Source organism: Salmo salar, chromosome 01, assembly GCF_965601325.2.
Source record: "Salmo salar chromosome 01, fSalSal1, whole genome shotgun sequence".
NCBI lineage: Eukaryota > Metazoa > Chordata > Actinopteri > Salmoniformes > Salmonidae > Salmo > Salmo salar.
The window spans coordinates 31430629-31447012 of NC_138291.1; the positions used below are offsets into that span (position 1 = coordinate 31430629).

General features: G+C 44.8%; 1 protein-coding gene across 2 annotated transcripts in view; it reads right to left on the reverse strand.

Annotated features, from left to right (window-relative positions):
- The window catches only part of LOC106599208 (protein jagged-2), a 28661-nt gene extending 14960 nt beyond the window's left edge, over window positions 1-13701 (reverse strand). For both annotated transcript variants that reach the window (XM_014190333.3, XM_014190331.3), the window contains exons 1-3: window positions 13390-13701; window positions 12479-12799; window positions 6249-6309 (exon numbers count right to left, since the gene is read on the reverse strand). In XM_014190333.3, coding sequence (XP_014045808.2) covers window positions 6249-6309; window positions 12479-12799; window positions 13390-13458 — 451 coding nt within the window. In that variant the 5' untranslated portion in view covers window positions 13459-13701. The remainder of the gene's footprint in view (window positions 1-6248; window positions 6310-12478; window positions 12800-13389) is intronic.
- Between the last annotated feature and the right edge of the window lie 2683 nt (window positions 13702-16384).

The window sequence follows — 16384 nt, forward strand, 5'->3', positions numbered from 1 at the left end:
ACTGGCACAGATTATCAGTCACTCTCTCCCACCTGAAAACTCAAGCACTCACTCTGCTCATTTCCAGCAATTAGATATAAAAATACAGACCAATCATGGGCTCTCTCAGTGGAGAAGGAGACACTCAGAGAGAGGCCGCTGTTACTAGGGAGAGCAGGCAGAAGGGGTGTGTGTGTGGTGACTACAACACGGGCTAACACAAACAATGAGGGGGCTTCAACACCGAGCAGTTGACCAAGTCAAGAGCGACATAATTGTCTGTTTTCAAACAGCCAAGATCATTTAGTCGTGCGTGACTAGTGGCATGGTTGTCTTAAGCCAATATCTGTTGTCAGGCTGTTTTCAGCATGCTAAACTTAGATATGGACACATCATTAGTAGTCAAGTAACATTAGCTCACTCATTAACCGATTAACAAGATACTCCTCAAGACAACCTTTTCTAAACTTCATTTACCGGTAGTCCTGATTGCAGCCCACTGATCATATTCAATTTATCCATCCCCTCTATCGTTCTCTGATGGTGTTAAACTGTGTGTTAAGAAACACAAACAGTAATAGCCATGCCACCACCTAATAAAGAAACAACAGACAGCCTGTCTGTTTAGTGTTTAAACACAGAGCCAGTTGCTGGGGCTTCCTGGAGGATAAACAGCCCTAACATAGACTATTTTTCCTGAGCCCTATCCAACTCACTGCCCTATCCAGCCTACTGCCCCCAATGCCCTATCCAACTCACTGCCCTATCCAGCCTACTGCCCCCAATGCCCTATCCAACTCACTGCCCTATCCAGCCTACTGCCCCCAATGCCCTATCCAACTCACTGCCCTATCCAGCCTACTGCCCCCAATGCCCTATCCAACTCACTGCCCTATCCAGCCTACTGCCCCCAATGCCCTATCCAACTCACTGCCCTATCCAGCCTACTGCCCCCAATGCCCTATCCAACTCACTGCCCTATCCAGCCTACTGCCCCCAATGCCCTATCCAACTCACTGCCCTATCCAGCCTACTGCCCCCAATGCCCTATCCAACTCACTGCCCTATCCAGCCTACTGCCCCCAATGCCCTATCCAACTCACTGCCCTATCCAGCCTAGTGCCCCCAATGCCCTATCCAACTCACTGCCCTATCCAGCCTACTGCCCCCAATGCCCTATCCAACTCACTGCCCTATCCAGCCCACTGCCCCCAATGCCCTATCCAACCCAATGCCCTATCCAACTCACTGCCCTATCCAGCCCACTGCCCCCAATGCCCTACCCAACCCAATGCCCTATCCAACTCACTGCCCTATCCAGCCTACTGCCCCCAATGCCCTATCCAACTCACTGCCCTATCCAGCCCACTGCCCCCAATGCCCTATCCAACCCAATGCCCTATCCAACTCACTGCCCTATCCAGCCCACTGCCCCCAATGCCCTATCCAACCCAATGCCCTATCCAACTCACTGCCCTATCCAGCCCACTGCCCTCTCCAGCCCACTGCCCTCTCCAGCCCACTGCCCTCTCCAGCCCACTGCCCCCAATGCCCTATCCAGCCCACTGCCCCCAATGCCCTATCCAACCCACTGCCCTATCCAGCCTACTGCCCCCAATGCCCTATCTAACCCATTGCCCCCTCTGCCCTATCCAGCCCACTGCCCCCAATGCCCTATCCAACCCAATGCCCTATCCAACTCACTGCCCTATCCAGCCCACTGCCCTATCCAACCCATTGCCCTATCCAACCCACTGCCCTCTCCAGCCCACTGCCCCCAATGCCCTATCCAACCCACTGCCCTATCCAACACACTGCCCTATCCAACACACTGCCCCCAATGCCCTATCCAGCCCACTGCCCCCAATGCCCTATCCAACCCACTGCCCTATCCAGCCCACTGCCCCCAATGCCCTATCCAACCCATTGCCCCCTCTGCCCTATCCAGCCCACTGCCCTATCCAGCCCACTGCCCACAATTCCTTATCCAACCCACTGCCCTACTCAACCCACTGCCCCCAATTCCTTATCCAACCCACTGCCCTACTCAACCCACTAGCCCTATCCAACCCACTGCTCACTGCCCAGGCCTAAAAAATAGAAGTTGTTACAAACCAATACAGTGCTCTCAAACTAATACAGCTCACAGCCACGCTGTGGACTACATCAGCAGCAGTCCAGGCTGCCTGTTCTATCAGTGTGTCCAAGCTAACTCAGCAGCATGGGGTCCAGGCTGTCTGTTCTATCAGTGTGTCCAAGCTAACTCAGCAGCATGGGGTCCAGGCTGCCTGTTCTATCAGTGTGTCCAAGCTAACTCAGCAGCATGGGGTCCAGGCTGTCTGTTCTATCAGTGTGTCCAAGCTAACTCAGCAGCATGGGGTCCAGGCTGTCTGTTCTATCAGTGTGTCCAAGCTAACTCAGCAGCATGGGGTCCAGGCTGTCTGTTCTATCAGTGTGTCCAAGCTAACTCAGCAGCATGGGGTCCAGGCTGCCTGTTCTATCAGTGTGTCCAAGCTAACTCAGCAGCATGGGGTCCAGGCTGTCTGTTCTATCAGTGTGTCCAAGCTAACTCAGCAGCATGGGGTCCAGGCTGTCTGTTCTATCAGTGTGTCCAAGCTAACTCAGCAGCATGGGGTCCAGGCTGCCTGTTCTATCAGTGTGTCCAAGCTAACTCAGCAGCATGGGGTCCAGGCTGTCTGTTCTATCAGTGTGTCCAAGCTAACTCAGCAGCATGGGGTCCAGGCTGTCTGTTCTATCAGTGTGTCCAAGCTAACTCAGCAGCATGGGGTCCAGGCTGCCTGTTCTATCAGTGTGTCCAAGCTAACTCAGCAGCATGGGGTCCAAGCTAACTCAGCAGCATGGGGTCCAGGCTGTCTGTTCTATCAGTGTGTCCAAGCTAACTCAGCAGCATGGGGTCCAGGCTGTCTGTTCTATCAGTGTGTCCAAGCTAACTCAGCAGCATGGGGTCCAGGCTGCCTGTTCTATCAGTGTGTCCAAGCTAACTCAGCAGCATGGGGTCCAGGCTGCCTGTTCTATCAGTGTGTCCAAGCTAACTCAGCAGCATGGGGTCCAGGCTGTCTGTTCTATCAGTGTGTCCAAGCTAACTCAGCAGCATGGGGTCCAGGCTGCCTGTTCTATCAGTGTGTCCAAGCTAACTCAGCAGCAGTCCAGAGTAGAGGTCTTTACGGGTCCAACAGACCTGAAATTCCAAGATCCAACCAGGGACCTGGGTGGGTCTCATATAATTGCTACGCGTCTCAGGTATGTGCAATTAAAATTGATTTACCGACTAGCCCAAATTGGACCCGTCCTCTGTCAACTTAATGTATGAGGTGGTGAGAACGTTGTGAGCTCGTTATGTGTCAGCCAATTGCAACTCAATAAAATGGATAGCTGAAACTGGTTCCGGCCTCTCACCTCACGTGCGCCTGCTGCTGAGGAGAGAGAGAGCGAGTGAAAGGAACCTTGGCCTTTGGCTACTGTTGATTGTGAAGATAGAGGCCTTTTTCATTGAAGTAAAATGAAAGTTAAAGGAGAAAGTGTATAGTGAAAAGAAGCCGACAAGTGGAATGTCCTCCGTGGGTGGACAAAGATGAGAAGAATGTTGGTGCGGTCAAATGGACTGTGTGTAACTCACTATTCAGGTTTGATGCAATTTTCTAACTTTACTTATTTAACGTAATTTAATGCAGCAATTTTTTTTACCTTCATTTAACTAGGCAAGTCAGTTAAGAACAAATTCTTATTTACAATGACGGCCTGCCCCGGCCAAACCCGGACGACGCTGGGCCAATTGTGCGCCGCCCTATTGGACTCCCGATCACAGTGCCTTAGACCGCTGCGCCACTCGGGAGCAATACAACAACCTGTTCATATTTTCTCTGTAAACAATGACTTGACTTACTTTTGATATTACCCTAATAAAGTTCAGAAACTTGTGTGAAGGTTTGGTGTGGCATGGCTATTGTTTAGGCTTAGCTACTGCAGCCCTATGAAGGCAGTATGCACCGGCGCTCCAACCATCTCCCGACAGTTTAACTTGGTGAGGAAGAATGTTTTAGGTGTACCAGAGTTACACCTTTAATCTAACAATATAATACTTATCTTTATATTCTGATAGAAAATGTATGAATTAGCCTCCTGTTGTATGCCTATCTGTATAATAGTAGCCTATGTGAAAAGGATAAGTAACATAGCCCCGTTATACCTCCATCTTTCTCTCGGTCTCTCTAGGGCTAGGCTTCTCTTCCTTTAGATGTATTTTTGAAATATTCATATCATACGCTTAGGCCTATAGTCATGCAATGCCCTGATGCATTTAGTGTTCAAATCTCTGACAGCTGATCCGTGAGGTGGACAATTCCTTTTTTAGGACATTAAAAAACAATAAGCGTTACCGTTTTTAATATGCTATATATTGAAGCACAATGAAACGTTTGTTTTGTCATTTGTTATAGGCACTTTTTAAGGACACCTCAGTAATTGTGGATCATTTGGCCAATATCACTTGTTTATTGATGTCGCTGGCAGCGCCCAGTTGGGGGTTTCTTTCTCTCGCTCAACTCTCAGATCTGAATGGGTCTCTGGGATCCGAACCAGCATGGGTCTGTTTGGGTCTGTTTTTCCACAGGGCTTTTCAGAACAGGTCGACTGTCCTTGTTCTATTGGGAACGGGTCTCCGTTTATTTATTTATATCGGGGCAGTGGGGAAAGCTTTTTGGACCCTTGAAGACCTCTAGTCCAGAGGCGCCCTATAACAGGCATTGTGTCCAGGCTAATTTAGCAGCAGTAGGGCTGTCAGAGTGTCAAGGCTGCCTGTCAGTGTCCAGGCTGCGATAATGAAGTGGTGTGCAGTAGCACAGCAGCTGCTGGGACGGTAATTAGTAGACAGACATCAGTGGAAAGAAAAAAAGAGCTGTGGTCCATAATTAATGGCTTAACGAGGTGATGTGCTCACAGATTTTATATAGAGACATGGAGCACAAACAGTCCCTCAGGCCAGCTGGGTGGGAACTAGCCTGGCAATATGAACGGCCAGCCTGCAGCATAGGAATGCACAGCATCCCAGACAAGGGCTGTGTAGATCAACAGATTAAACATGTGTTATAAATCATTGTGACTTATAGAGACAAAGGTTTGATGCGCTCACTTACCACCACTAAAAGTGAGCGGAGTTGAGAGTGGAGGGATTACAGCCGACAGACTGACCTGACATCGTGCACATGCATGTTGAGGGGTCAAACACAGACAGAGAGGTGAGCTGGTTGTTGTATGGGTCTGTTTGGGGTGGTTGGTCTATGGCGGCTCAAATTGACAGTCCATTTCAATCTAGAGCCTGGGCTTTGCATTGGGGACTTTTCTTCTTCTTGTGCTGCTATGAAGCTGCTTTGTGTGAAGATGCATTGTTCCTGTGAATATCTAGAGCTGACTCTCAAGGCTAAGTTACACAGCACTGAAAACAGGAGTGTGTTATAGCATCTTGGATTGGTGTGTATCACATGTTTACTGGCTGGAAAAACACAAAGGCTTTGTCAGGTTACGTAAGCCATTGATCTCACCTCTACGCTCTTTGGTCCTTGAAAAGTCATTGAAGTTATGGTTTAGAAATTCTACTGCTTCCGTGATTTCATTTCTGATCCGTTTTTATGAGAGATTTAAGAGTTTTCGTTTGTTTCACACTGTTTCAATTGAAGGGTTTTGCGCTAGTTTGTTGGTTGTGCTTGTTTTGGTAAAACCATGTGCGGTTATTATGAGCAAGACAACATCTAAATGTTGGCTTCCACTTGGTTTTCCATACAAAGTGTCCCATTACAAAGTGAACCCGCTTTTTGGTCGCTTTTTCATTCTAAAACATGATACATTAACCCCTCAAAAACTCTTCAACATCAGAAATGGCGAGACTAACTTAGCTACCACATGGACAGACTTCATCAGTGTGCTAGTTTAAAAGATGATTAGTCATTATTAGCCTGGTTCTGTTTGAAATGCAGGCACATTACGGAACACAGGCCAGGTCATTATTAGTTATTATGTAAAAAAATATATAGAAATAATTGGTGCCACCAAATCATGTGCTGGTGCCACCAACTGAAAAGGTATGTAGCACCAGTGCCACCAGTGGAAAAAGTTAGTGTAGAACCCTTGTCACTTCTAAATACGTCCCTCACCCCTAACATAATGACTTATTTTCATGGGAGACACTGAGGCCTGGCCGGCTCTCCTTTCATGTGGTAGTAAATACCTGGAAAGCTGAAGCCTACTGTACTTACCACTGCTGCTGTGTGTACCATTGTCCCAGTCCCACGCTTCCACGATCAGAGTGTACGAAACCTGGAAGGGAGACACACAGGGGATCACCAGGGGGTTATTAGAGTTCATACTCCCCACACACTGACACAGACAGAAGCACAGACAGACGCACAGACAGACAAACATACACGGACAGACACAGACACATGCAAATTCCTACAGAATGTGGAATGCATTACATAAGGAACACATGATGATGATAACGCACACACACAGTTTGTGAGTAAATCTGGATGCTGCTGGTGGGAAAATAACTCTGGTTCCCACACTGATGTCACTGATTAGCTGGATATCAGCCTGAGGTTAGTTAACAAGTGCAACTACTGTGGGGATAAACATCTACTTTGAACCACCGACTGGCACTGAACACATTCCAATATAACACAGGTGATTAGGCTGTTAGCTCAAGACTCGCTGCTGTACTTATTGTACAGTGATATCATTTCCTTGAAAGGTACACATACTGACACAATACAAAATCTAACAGCAGCAGGCTTACTCCAACTGAAACTCCTGGGGAGTTAGTAGGGTATCAGCACAGCAAAGCCAGAAAGGAATTGGCTTTCTGTCAAGTGACTGGGGCCAGTCCAGCAGATGTGAGTTCCCATGCCCCAGGTCCAGGTTGGAGAGGTAAATTATACACTGGTCAGATTAGACATGGGGGGGGAGGGGTGTAGACTGTGGTCTGTAATTTTCCAGAGAAACCTTTTATGACGTCAACCTCAAAAACACCGAGCACAGCCACAACTAGCGAAACAAAGCTGAACTAAATTCACCAAAAATCTCCTCTGACTTAAAATGAGAACATTCAAACAGGTGAAAAAGGAGCCAAACATTTCTGTCATTTGGATTCTTGGATGCTCAAAGCTGTTGGACGAAACCTTCCACAAATATGACTTCTAAGAATGCTAAACTGCTGAGTATGTGGAAGGCAGAGGAGTCTCGTTCCAGTCCTTCATCTCCCGCCCCCCCAGAAGTGACTTATGACACAGTCCCCCTTCATCACTTCTAGTCTCTTTACACATACCCTGTCTGTCACTGTAATCTGCATTCATCTAACTAGTATGGCCCATCTCTCAAGATTCAGTCAGTCACCAGGATAGAGAGAGGATGAGGAGGCACCTTCTGACCACAGGCATGTGTCTTTCACACTGCCACAGAGTACTCAAAGGTCAAGACCTGAGCCACCTAGAACCGCTCATCACCAGAGTCGGTGATGTAATACTCAGTCTACAATACATTGTTATACTCCATCTACTGCCATCAGAGCTAAATGAAATCACACAATGAGTGTTCTTCATGAAAAGCACAGTGGAGGGTGTGACACAAAGAGAGGCTGCCTCCGTGCCCCTCTGCTGTCCTCCCCTGCCTCCCTAGTCTCCCCACTTCCACTGGCCCAGCCAGGCTCCAATAACTCTCGCAGGGAAACAAGGCTTGGCTGTGAATGACAAATCAGACTACCGCCTCCCATCCCCTTCCCTGTCAGTCAAATATGATTTATGAGACTGGAGAACCCAAAGGTGTCATCTTTGATAATAAGTCATAATAATAACAGTGTAATATCTTAATCAATCTTTCTTTAATCAATCTGAAATGTCACAATGACTGACTTCCAGACAGAATCCTCTCTGGGCTCTGACTCACTGATGGGCTCCCTGTGTGTATATGTCCTTGAGGAGAGACTGGAGCAGAGGCTGGGGCTGTGGAGTGTCTGTCTGACTGTAGTGTAACCTGATGGACCAGGCAGGGGCAGCAGACGTAGCACTAGATACTTGACACCTCCTAACCAATTTATAGGAGTCAGAGGGATTTGAGTTTTCATTAGCCCACTCCTCACTGCCTTCACTTCAATGAATAAATGACTGTCCCCCTTCCATCGCCTGTGTCCTAACACACTGCAAATACATAGGTACTGCTTTAACTACATAAAAACGACATCAAAATAACTCAACATTCTATTTTAACACTAATAGCAATAGGGTTTCACAGAAAGTAGGCCGACATCATTTTAACACCCAATTAACAACTTTAGTAGAATTGAGATGAGAGGGGGAAAAACAGCAACACCTGTCATCTCACACCTGTTAGGATATTGAAATGAATAAAACATGTAGGACCCAGTAGGGTATAGTGAGGCTGGCTAATTTAGCACCTTATTAACAGAAAAGCCCCACTCTGAGGAAGGCCTCTCCTAAGCAACACCCTCCACATGATACTCATACACGGGCTACTCATTCCGCAATCAAATCAAAACGAATCCAATCAAGCCTTTTATAGCATGGGCTTCCATTAAAGACCAAAATGACCCAGTTCATTTTTCTCAGCCAAGCTGTTGAAACTCTATTTCTCAGGGTCTCCTTCAGTCACATTAGAAAAGAGCTTTCCACATTGTACAGTAGGTCTTAGGTTATCTTTCACAATTTATTAACAGGAAAACATTTTTTTTTTATACAACTTATTTTTGTTATCCTCAAGTGATTAACACACATATCTTTTAAATTGAACATTTCAGATTATTCTGACACCAAGATGACAAACATTGAGAACTTCTGGAGAATGGCACCACGCTCAAACTCCACATACAGTATATGAAATAGTAGCGAGTGCCCACGATGATATCCTGATAGAGACTAAGCCTGACATACCCTCTTCCTCTGTGACACACACTACCTGTAGTTGTAGAACTGCCGCCACTCTCCACAGAGCAGTACTGTTGTTTGTTTCCCCAGGACCATGTAATGGTCACCAATGCAGCCGTAAGTCAGCGTCCTCTGCCGACAGCCTCTCACTTCAAACAGGATACCCAACACCAGAATGAGGCGTTGAACACGAGATATGTCACAGGCCTACTTCGGAGCGCAACACAAGAGAGGCCTTATGTAAACGCTCTCCAATCCACTCCTGACATTTTGCCCAGTGCGGCTGCCATCTTCCCTCTCTCCATCTCTCCACTTGTTTTTATAAATAACACAATACATGCAGACAAAAGTGGAGGTATAAACTCATTGTTTGGCCTGAAAGACTGTGACAAAGGGGAAGCCTGCTTTTCTCCCAAGGGCTCGGAAAACTGATATTTCATGTTGGGATAACCCAAGTTATTCAGCACAGCAGCGGAAACTCAGCTAGGGCATGACTTTTAGACCCTAATCACTGGGAATCACTGCATGTAGGCCTATGCTCGCATGTCAATCATAAGACTGAACATTTATTAATGTACGCTGGACTGGCAAACTGAGGCTCTCACGCAATTAGCACACACACACACACACACACACACACACACACACACACACACACACACACACACACACACACACACACACACACACACACACACACACACACACACACACACACCCTGATGACGACTGTTGGATGATAAATTGGAGATAAATCCAGAATGTACCGGGGTTCCCTCACTTCCCTACAACAACAAGGGTTGAGTAACAAGGCTACTAACTGAGACAGAGGCTCCTGATGTTGTAATCGTTGAGAAACCCTGATGTGGATGAACCCTCACCTCCTTCACCCCAGAGGAGAGAGCAGTGTTACAACACCCTTCCTGAGTTCCTAACCATTTAACTATCAAAAATACAACCTGAAAACAAATTGCCATAATATTTGACCACCAAGGTATAAGACAAAGGTGCATTCAAAAGCCATACAATGACATTACAGTGGGCAGCTGCTGATGTCAAGTATTGGGAGAGAGAGCTGTGGTGTGTAGAGTGAGGTCTCAGTTAATGATATACATAAAGCCTAGGATTTAATTAGCCCTGAACACAAAGCAGCAGAGGGAGGGAGGGAGGGAGGGAGGGAGGGAGGGAGGGAGGGGGGAGGGAGGGAGGGAGGGAGGGAGGGAGGGAGGGAGGGAGGGAGGGAGGGAGGGAGGGAGGGAGGGAGGGAGGGAGGGGGGCCTTGCTGTAGTCCTCCTGGCCTGGTGGGCTGGCTGGCTCCAGCTGAGCTCCACTAACCATGTGAAGGGGTACTGGAGGCAGGTGGAAATGAAAATAACTGGCTGTGTAATAACATACTAAGCATCAGCACCAAGAAACCAGAGACGTCATGCTTATGCACCTGAGTTATGCACCACTGTACGACATGATAGTTAACCAGACAGAAGGGAAAAGGTAATCCATGTGTCTAAGCCAAAATTCTACCTCTGTAGCACCCAAGCACAGCCTGATCAAAGCTGACAGAGTTTTTACAGTGAAAGAAGAAATATGGCCAGGGATAGAGGGGTCCATTTGATTTACTCCCATAGGGGTGATGGGAGGACAGATTGCCTCTCAATATACCACACATCGACGAATAAGGAGGAGCAGGGAGCAAATTAAGTGACTCTGAAGAGCCGGGTGGGTCCTAAAAATACCTCTCCCTTGTGACAGGATCCTCACAGAGGGAAGAGAAGAGGCAGCTTCTCTCTTTACAAGCATCCATCCCTCCCTCACTCCATTTCATGAGAAAGATGTCACTAAAGACCCAAACAGCCTGAGGGGTTAACCACGAAGAAGAAATGATCATTGAGTGACAGAACAAAAGCTTTTTTCTCTTTAATTCATATCAGGAGCTAGTGGCCCAGATATTCTGACCAACCGGTGATGCCATTATAGTCTACAAGGCATGCCTTGATAACTCTATTAGGGTTATCAGTCAACAGAATAGGCCTGCCAGTATGCTGTACATGCTGTTTACCACAAATGTCTGTCATTTGCTTTGAAAGTAAACTGGGAAGCAATTATTTTTCATGTAAAAATACATGTGGAAAGCGTCTCCTAGCATCTGACAGAAAGCCTCAAACCAACTGCAGCTGTCCTGTAGTGTTGGGGAGTATGAGGTTGCTGCTGTGCCCTACTGGTGGTCTCAAAACACCCCCACTGCAGTAACCAAAGTCACCTCCTCATCAACACAGGAAATACTGCCTGGTCAGCTCAGCACACCCTGGTGCTTTTAGGACCAACATTAAAAGTGCACAACACTTGAATGGTTATGACATGCTGCTACAGTTACAGTAGTTAATGGGAGAGAACATTACCTTCTTCTGGACTTTTAAAAACTATTTCGAGGCCAATGTCAGAACATTGATGAGCACATCCACTAATATGCCCTTGACTGGCCAATCACAACAATAGAAAACTTAAAAGGGTTCTCTCAGCGCCACAATCTTCTCTTTCGTCCTGTGTACATAGAGGATAATACTGACCCGCTGAATAGAGAGACAATGACCAAATGATGGCAGACCAGTGAACCTGAGAGGCCAGAAGTAAAGGCATCCCCAAGCCTAGATGGATAGGGATCTTCTGGGATTTTCGTTTGTTTGAGTAGTGGTGACACTGATATCCACTCCCTATGTCACACACAACTTAGTGGTAATTGTATCTGCCATGGGCCCCAGGTTACTACTTCCATCTTTCCCTCTCGCTGACAGCTGACCATGAGGACTGATGAATGGATAGGTCACACAGCCAACCAAACATACAACAATCCTCACATTTCCAAAATGAGCAAAGACATTTTGTTTATGAGGAGAGGTATTTGTTCAACATCACTTTGATGCATTGCGAGTGTCCATGTATGTTGCTGGACTGTAGGCCCATCTCTGTTGTGTAGAACCAACCAAAGATATGATAGTCAGATTACTACTAGGTTACTGTGATGATGCACCAATGAATGACTGCAACCACCATGTGCGCAATTGTACTGTGTCGAGCAATTTCGATGTTCAGACCTTAGGAGAAAGGCACGTGTAGCCATTGACTTACAGAACCAAAGCTAAACCACATTTAATACATGTAATTTGCTACGAGTTAAAAGTGTATGTGTTCTTGACATTCGTTCTGCGTAAAATAAACACAGGTTTATGCACATCATGTGCGCTTTTCTGGAATGCACTAGGCCGAATACCAACTGAGCTCTAACAATGACATTAGACATGATGTAAAGGCCATTTCTACCATTACTTTGTACATGATAAAAACATTTAGCACCTTATTACGCACAGACAAGTCTTACACATAGAGGTGGTCTCCAAAGTCGCCAAGTGGACACTGGCAATAAAGATGCCACGCTCACAGACTCATCCGGTTAGGACTCGGCTAGTGACTATATTTGACTACTAATGAGTCAATGAATAATAGCACGCCTTATGCGGTGGATCAACAGCTGTAATAATGAAGTATCGTCAACTTACCGGCCAAGCGAACTGGAATGGGATGACGATCTTTCCACCATCGTTGTTTCGGTTTTGGTTGTTTTTGGCGCTCTTAAATTGAAAACTATTTCCACCGATAACGTTAGTAGATCCAGTTCCATAGATGCACAAGCCCTTGGTCGTGACATCCGTTTGGTATTCCTTTAGACACACTCTGAAGTACGTATCACACTCATCGCTGCTACAGCGGAGATCCTGCGTGTTCCTTTCGCCGTCGCAGCAGTCCCCGTCCGACAACTCACCATTTGCGTTCTGTACTGCAATCAGCTGCAGCTCAAAATAGCCCGAGGACTGGGACACCTATAAATAACATTTGAATAGAAAATAAATACATGAAGCGCGTAAAGTATTTAAGTAATCTACAGTAGATTAAGCATGTTGCACACTTGAACATTAATTTTTTGTAATTTTCTTTTAGTTGTTTCAGGCTGAGTAGGCTATGAACAAAGTGGTTTTAGATCCATTTCTAGTAAGTGAAGAGGTTTTGGGAAATTTGTGTTTTTAATTTATAATTATTTGATATTATTAATGTTGCTTTATACTAGAAATGTATGTTTTTTTAAATATCACATTTTTACCCATGAAAACTGATTGATAATACCTAGATTATAAATTATAACCCAGGTATGAACACTGTCGATACATTACATTACGCTGATTGCAATGACTCAGGGCAAAAATAATGCAAAACGAATTCACCCATAAGGACGCTCCAAACTAGAAATTCCAAGATCACATGATTTAACTGTCGAAAACGTAATTTAATTAGGAATGGAATTCTAAAAATTGAATTTACAAAATGAATAAGACCTCGTTGTCTGCATGAGCCACTCGCCCAACTGCCGATCAATTAATTGAATCTGACAATATTAAAATAAAAAAGTTCTCACCTCAGTCCACACGGTCAGAAGAACACACACTATTGACAGGCAATTCGAAATCCCCATACAATTCCACATGTCTCTGTTTGATTAGTGTAGTCTAACATTAGGAAAAATGTACTTATTTCATGGAAACTGCCGTTGACCGCCGATGTATCGTCTTCTCCTAGCATGCACGATGTGAAAGCGTGATCTATTCCCTACTATATCTCCGAATGAAGAGTAACATAAAATGCGTACTAGGGACACCCGAGGCAGGGTACTGCTGATCCAGACACACGACTTTCCCCCACCGTTCGAATCACTCAACAGCAAGGCAAGCGATCGGTTTGAACGCTGAAGCAAAGCCCAGTGATGACTCTTTGATTGACAGCTTAACAAACCATTCACAAAGTCTTGGTTCAAACAGTTGTTGAGGAACCGCCACGAGACAACCATAGAGGCGGGGGGCGGAGTGTCATACAAATTATGCCCGAGTTTGATACATTTATGATCAGAAAACATAGTTTGTCTTCACATATATTTGTTTATTTTTCCTTTTCAAGGTTAGGCTACAGTTTTTATACCTGACTATTTCTTTTTACAAACAATGCTTGCCTTATGTTGCTACAGAATAAAGTCAAAGTTACAGTGCAGTGGTTGATTGTTGCAAAAATAGTCTGACATTATATACGTGGCTTGAATCAATTATCAATATTTACAATTACAAGACATTGCTGTCCAGAGTATGTGGAGAGTGGTCCAAGATGCAGGTACAGGACACCTGAGTAGCCAGCTTATTTTACACATAAATAGAGAAACACGTGTCTATCAGCACCCTCTACTGTTTATGTTGCAGGACCACTGGGTTCAGCTATATACATAGCCGCGGGAAGTAGGGGTGCTGAGGGAGCTGCAGCACTCCCTGAAAAATCAGGGGAAAAAATGAATATGAAATACATAAATTAAAAACATTCTCTTCCCGCACAACATCTATTTCTATCAGGGCAAGCACTGTTCATGACACAAACTGTTCACACCCCTCTTGTTGGTGGAGAGAATGTTACAGGTTTTAAGCTTAGTTCCTGCAATTCTACACATTTTGTCATGGGGTGCAAAGAACATTTTGGCATTTTAAAGCAAATTGTCTTGCAATTCTATATATTTTGACATGTCTAATGTGTATTAATGTGATATTTGAGTGACAAAAAAACTTACAACAATGTCTATGGCCTAAAAAACCTAAATATAAAAACTTTAGCTGACATGGGCAAGTTGATCTGGACAAATGCAATAACTAACATGACAACAGGAACTGATGATGCACTAACCAATTTCGAAATTGCACCATGTGCATTTTACTATGACAACTTTCAAGAGTAAGTTTAAAGCTGGACTGAGTTCGTTTTTTTCAGAGTTGGACTCCAATAAAGTTGTAGAAACAACTCAAGGATAATCAATGGAAACAGTCTCATAGTAAAGAGTCTGAATACTTACAGTACCAGTCAAAAGTTTGAACACACATACTCATTCAAGGGTTTTTCTTAATTTTTTACTATTTTCTACATTGTTTCAAAATGATAAAATAACACATATGGAGTTAACACTAAACAAAAAAGTGTTAAACAAATCAAAATAGATTTTATATTTGAGATTCTTCAAAGTAGCCACCCTTTGCCTTGATGACAGCTTTGCACACTCTTGGCATTCTCTCAACTAGCTTCACTTGGAATGCTTTTCCAACAGTCTTGAAGGAGTTCCCACATATGCTGAGCACTTGTTGGCGGCTTTTCCTTCACTCTGCGGTCCAACTCATCCCAAACCATCTCAACTGGGTTGAGGTCGGGTGATTGTGGAGGCCAGGTCATCTGATGCAGCACTAAATTACTCTCCTTCTTGGTCAAATAGTCCTTCCACAGCCTGGAGGTGTGTTGGGTTATTGTCCTGTTGAAAAACAAATTATAGTCTCACTAAGCGCAAACCAGATGGGATGGTGTATCTCTGCAGAATGCTGTGGTAGCCATAATGGTTAAGTGTGCCTTGAATTCTAAATAAATCATAGACAGTGTCACTAGCAAAGCTCCCCTACACCATCACACCTCCTCCTCCATGCTTCACGGTGAGAAGCACACATGTAGAGATCATCCGTTCACGTGCTCTGCGTCTCATAAAGACACGGCTGTTGGAACAAAAAATCTCAAATTTGGACTCATCAGACCAATGGACATAATAATGTCCATTGCTCGTGTTTTTTGGCCCAAGCAAGTCTCTTCTTATTATTGGTGTCCTTTAGTAGTGGTTTCTTTGCAGCAATTCGACCATGAAGGCCTGATTCACGCAGTCTCCTCTGAACAGTTGATGCTGAGATGTGTCTGTTACTTGAACTCTGTGAAGCATTTATTTGGGCTGCAATCTGAGGCGCAATTAACTCTAATGAACTTATTCTCTGTAGCAGGTAACTCTGGGTCTTCCTTTGCTGAGGCGGTCCTCATGAGAGCTAGTTTCATCATAGCGCTTGATGGTTTTTGAGACTGCACTTGAAGAAACTTTCAAAGATCTTGAAATGTTCCACATTGACTGACCTTCATGTCTTAAAGTAACGATGGACTGTCATTTCTCTTTGCTTATTTGAGCTATTCTTGCCATAATATGTACTTGGTATTTGACCAAATAGGGCTATCTTCTGTATACCAACCGTACCTTGTCACAACACAACTGATTGGCTCAAACGCATTAAGAAGGAAAGAAATTCCACAAATTAACTTTTAACAAGGCACACCTATTAATTGAAATGCATTCCAGGTGACTACCTCATGAAGCTGGTTGAGAGAATGCCGAGCGTGTGCAAAGCTGTCATGAAGGCAAATGGTTGCTACTTTGACGAATCTCAAATCTCAAATATATTTTAATTTGTTTAACACTTTTTTAGTTACTACATGACTCCATTTGTATTATTTAATAGTTTTGATGTCTTCACTATTATTATGCAATGTAGAAAATAGTAAAAAAAAAATAATAATAATAA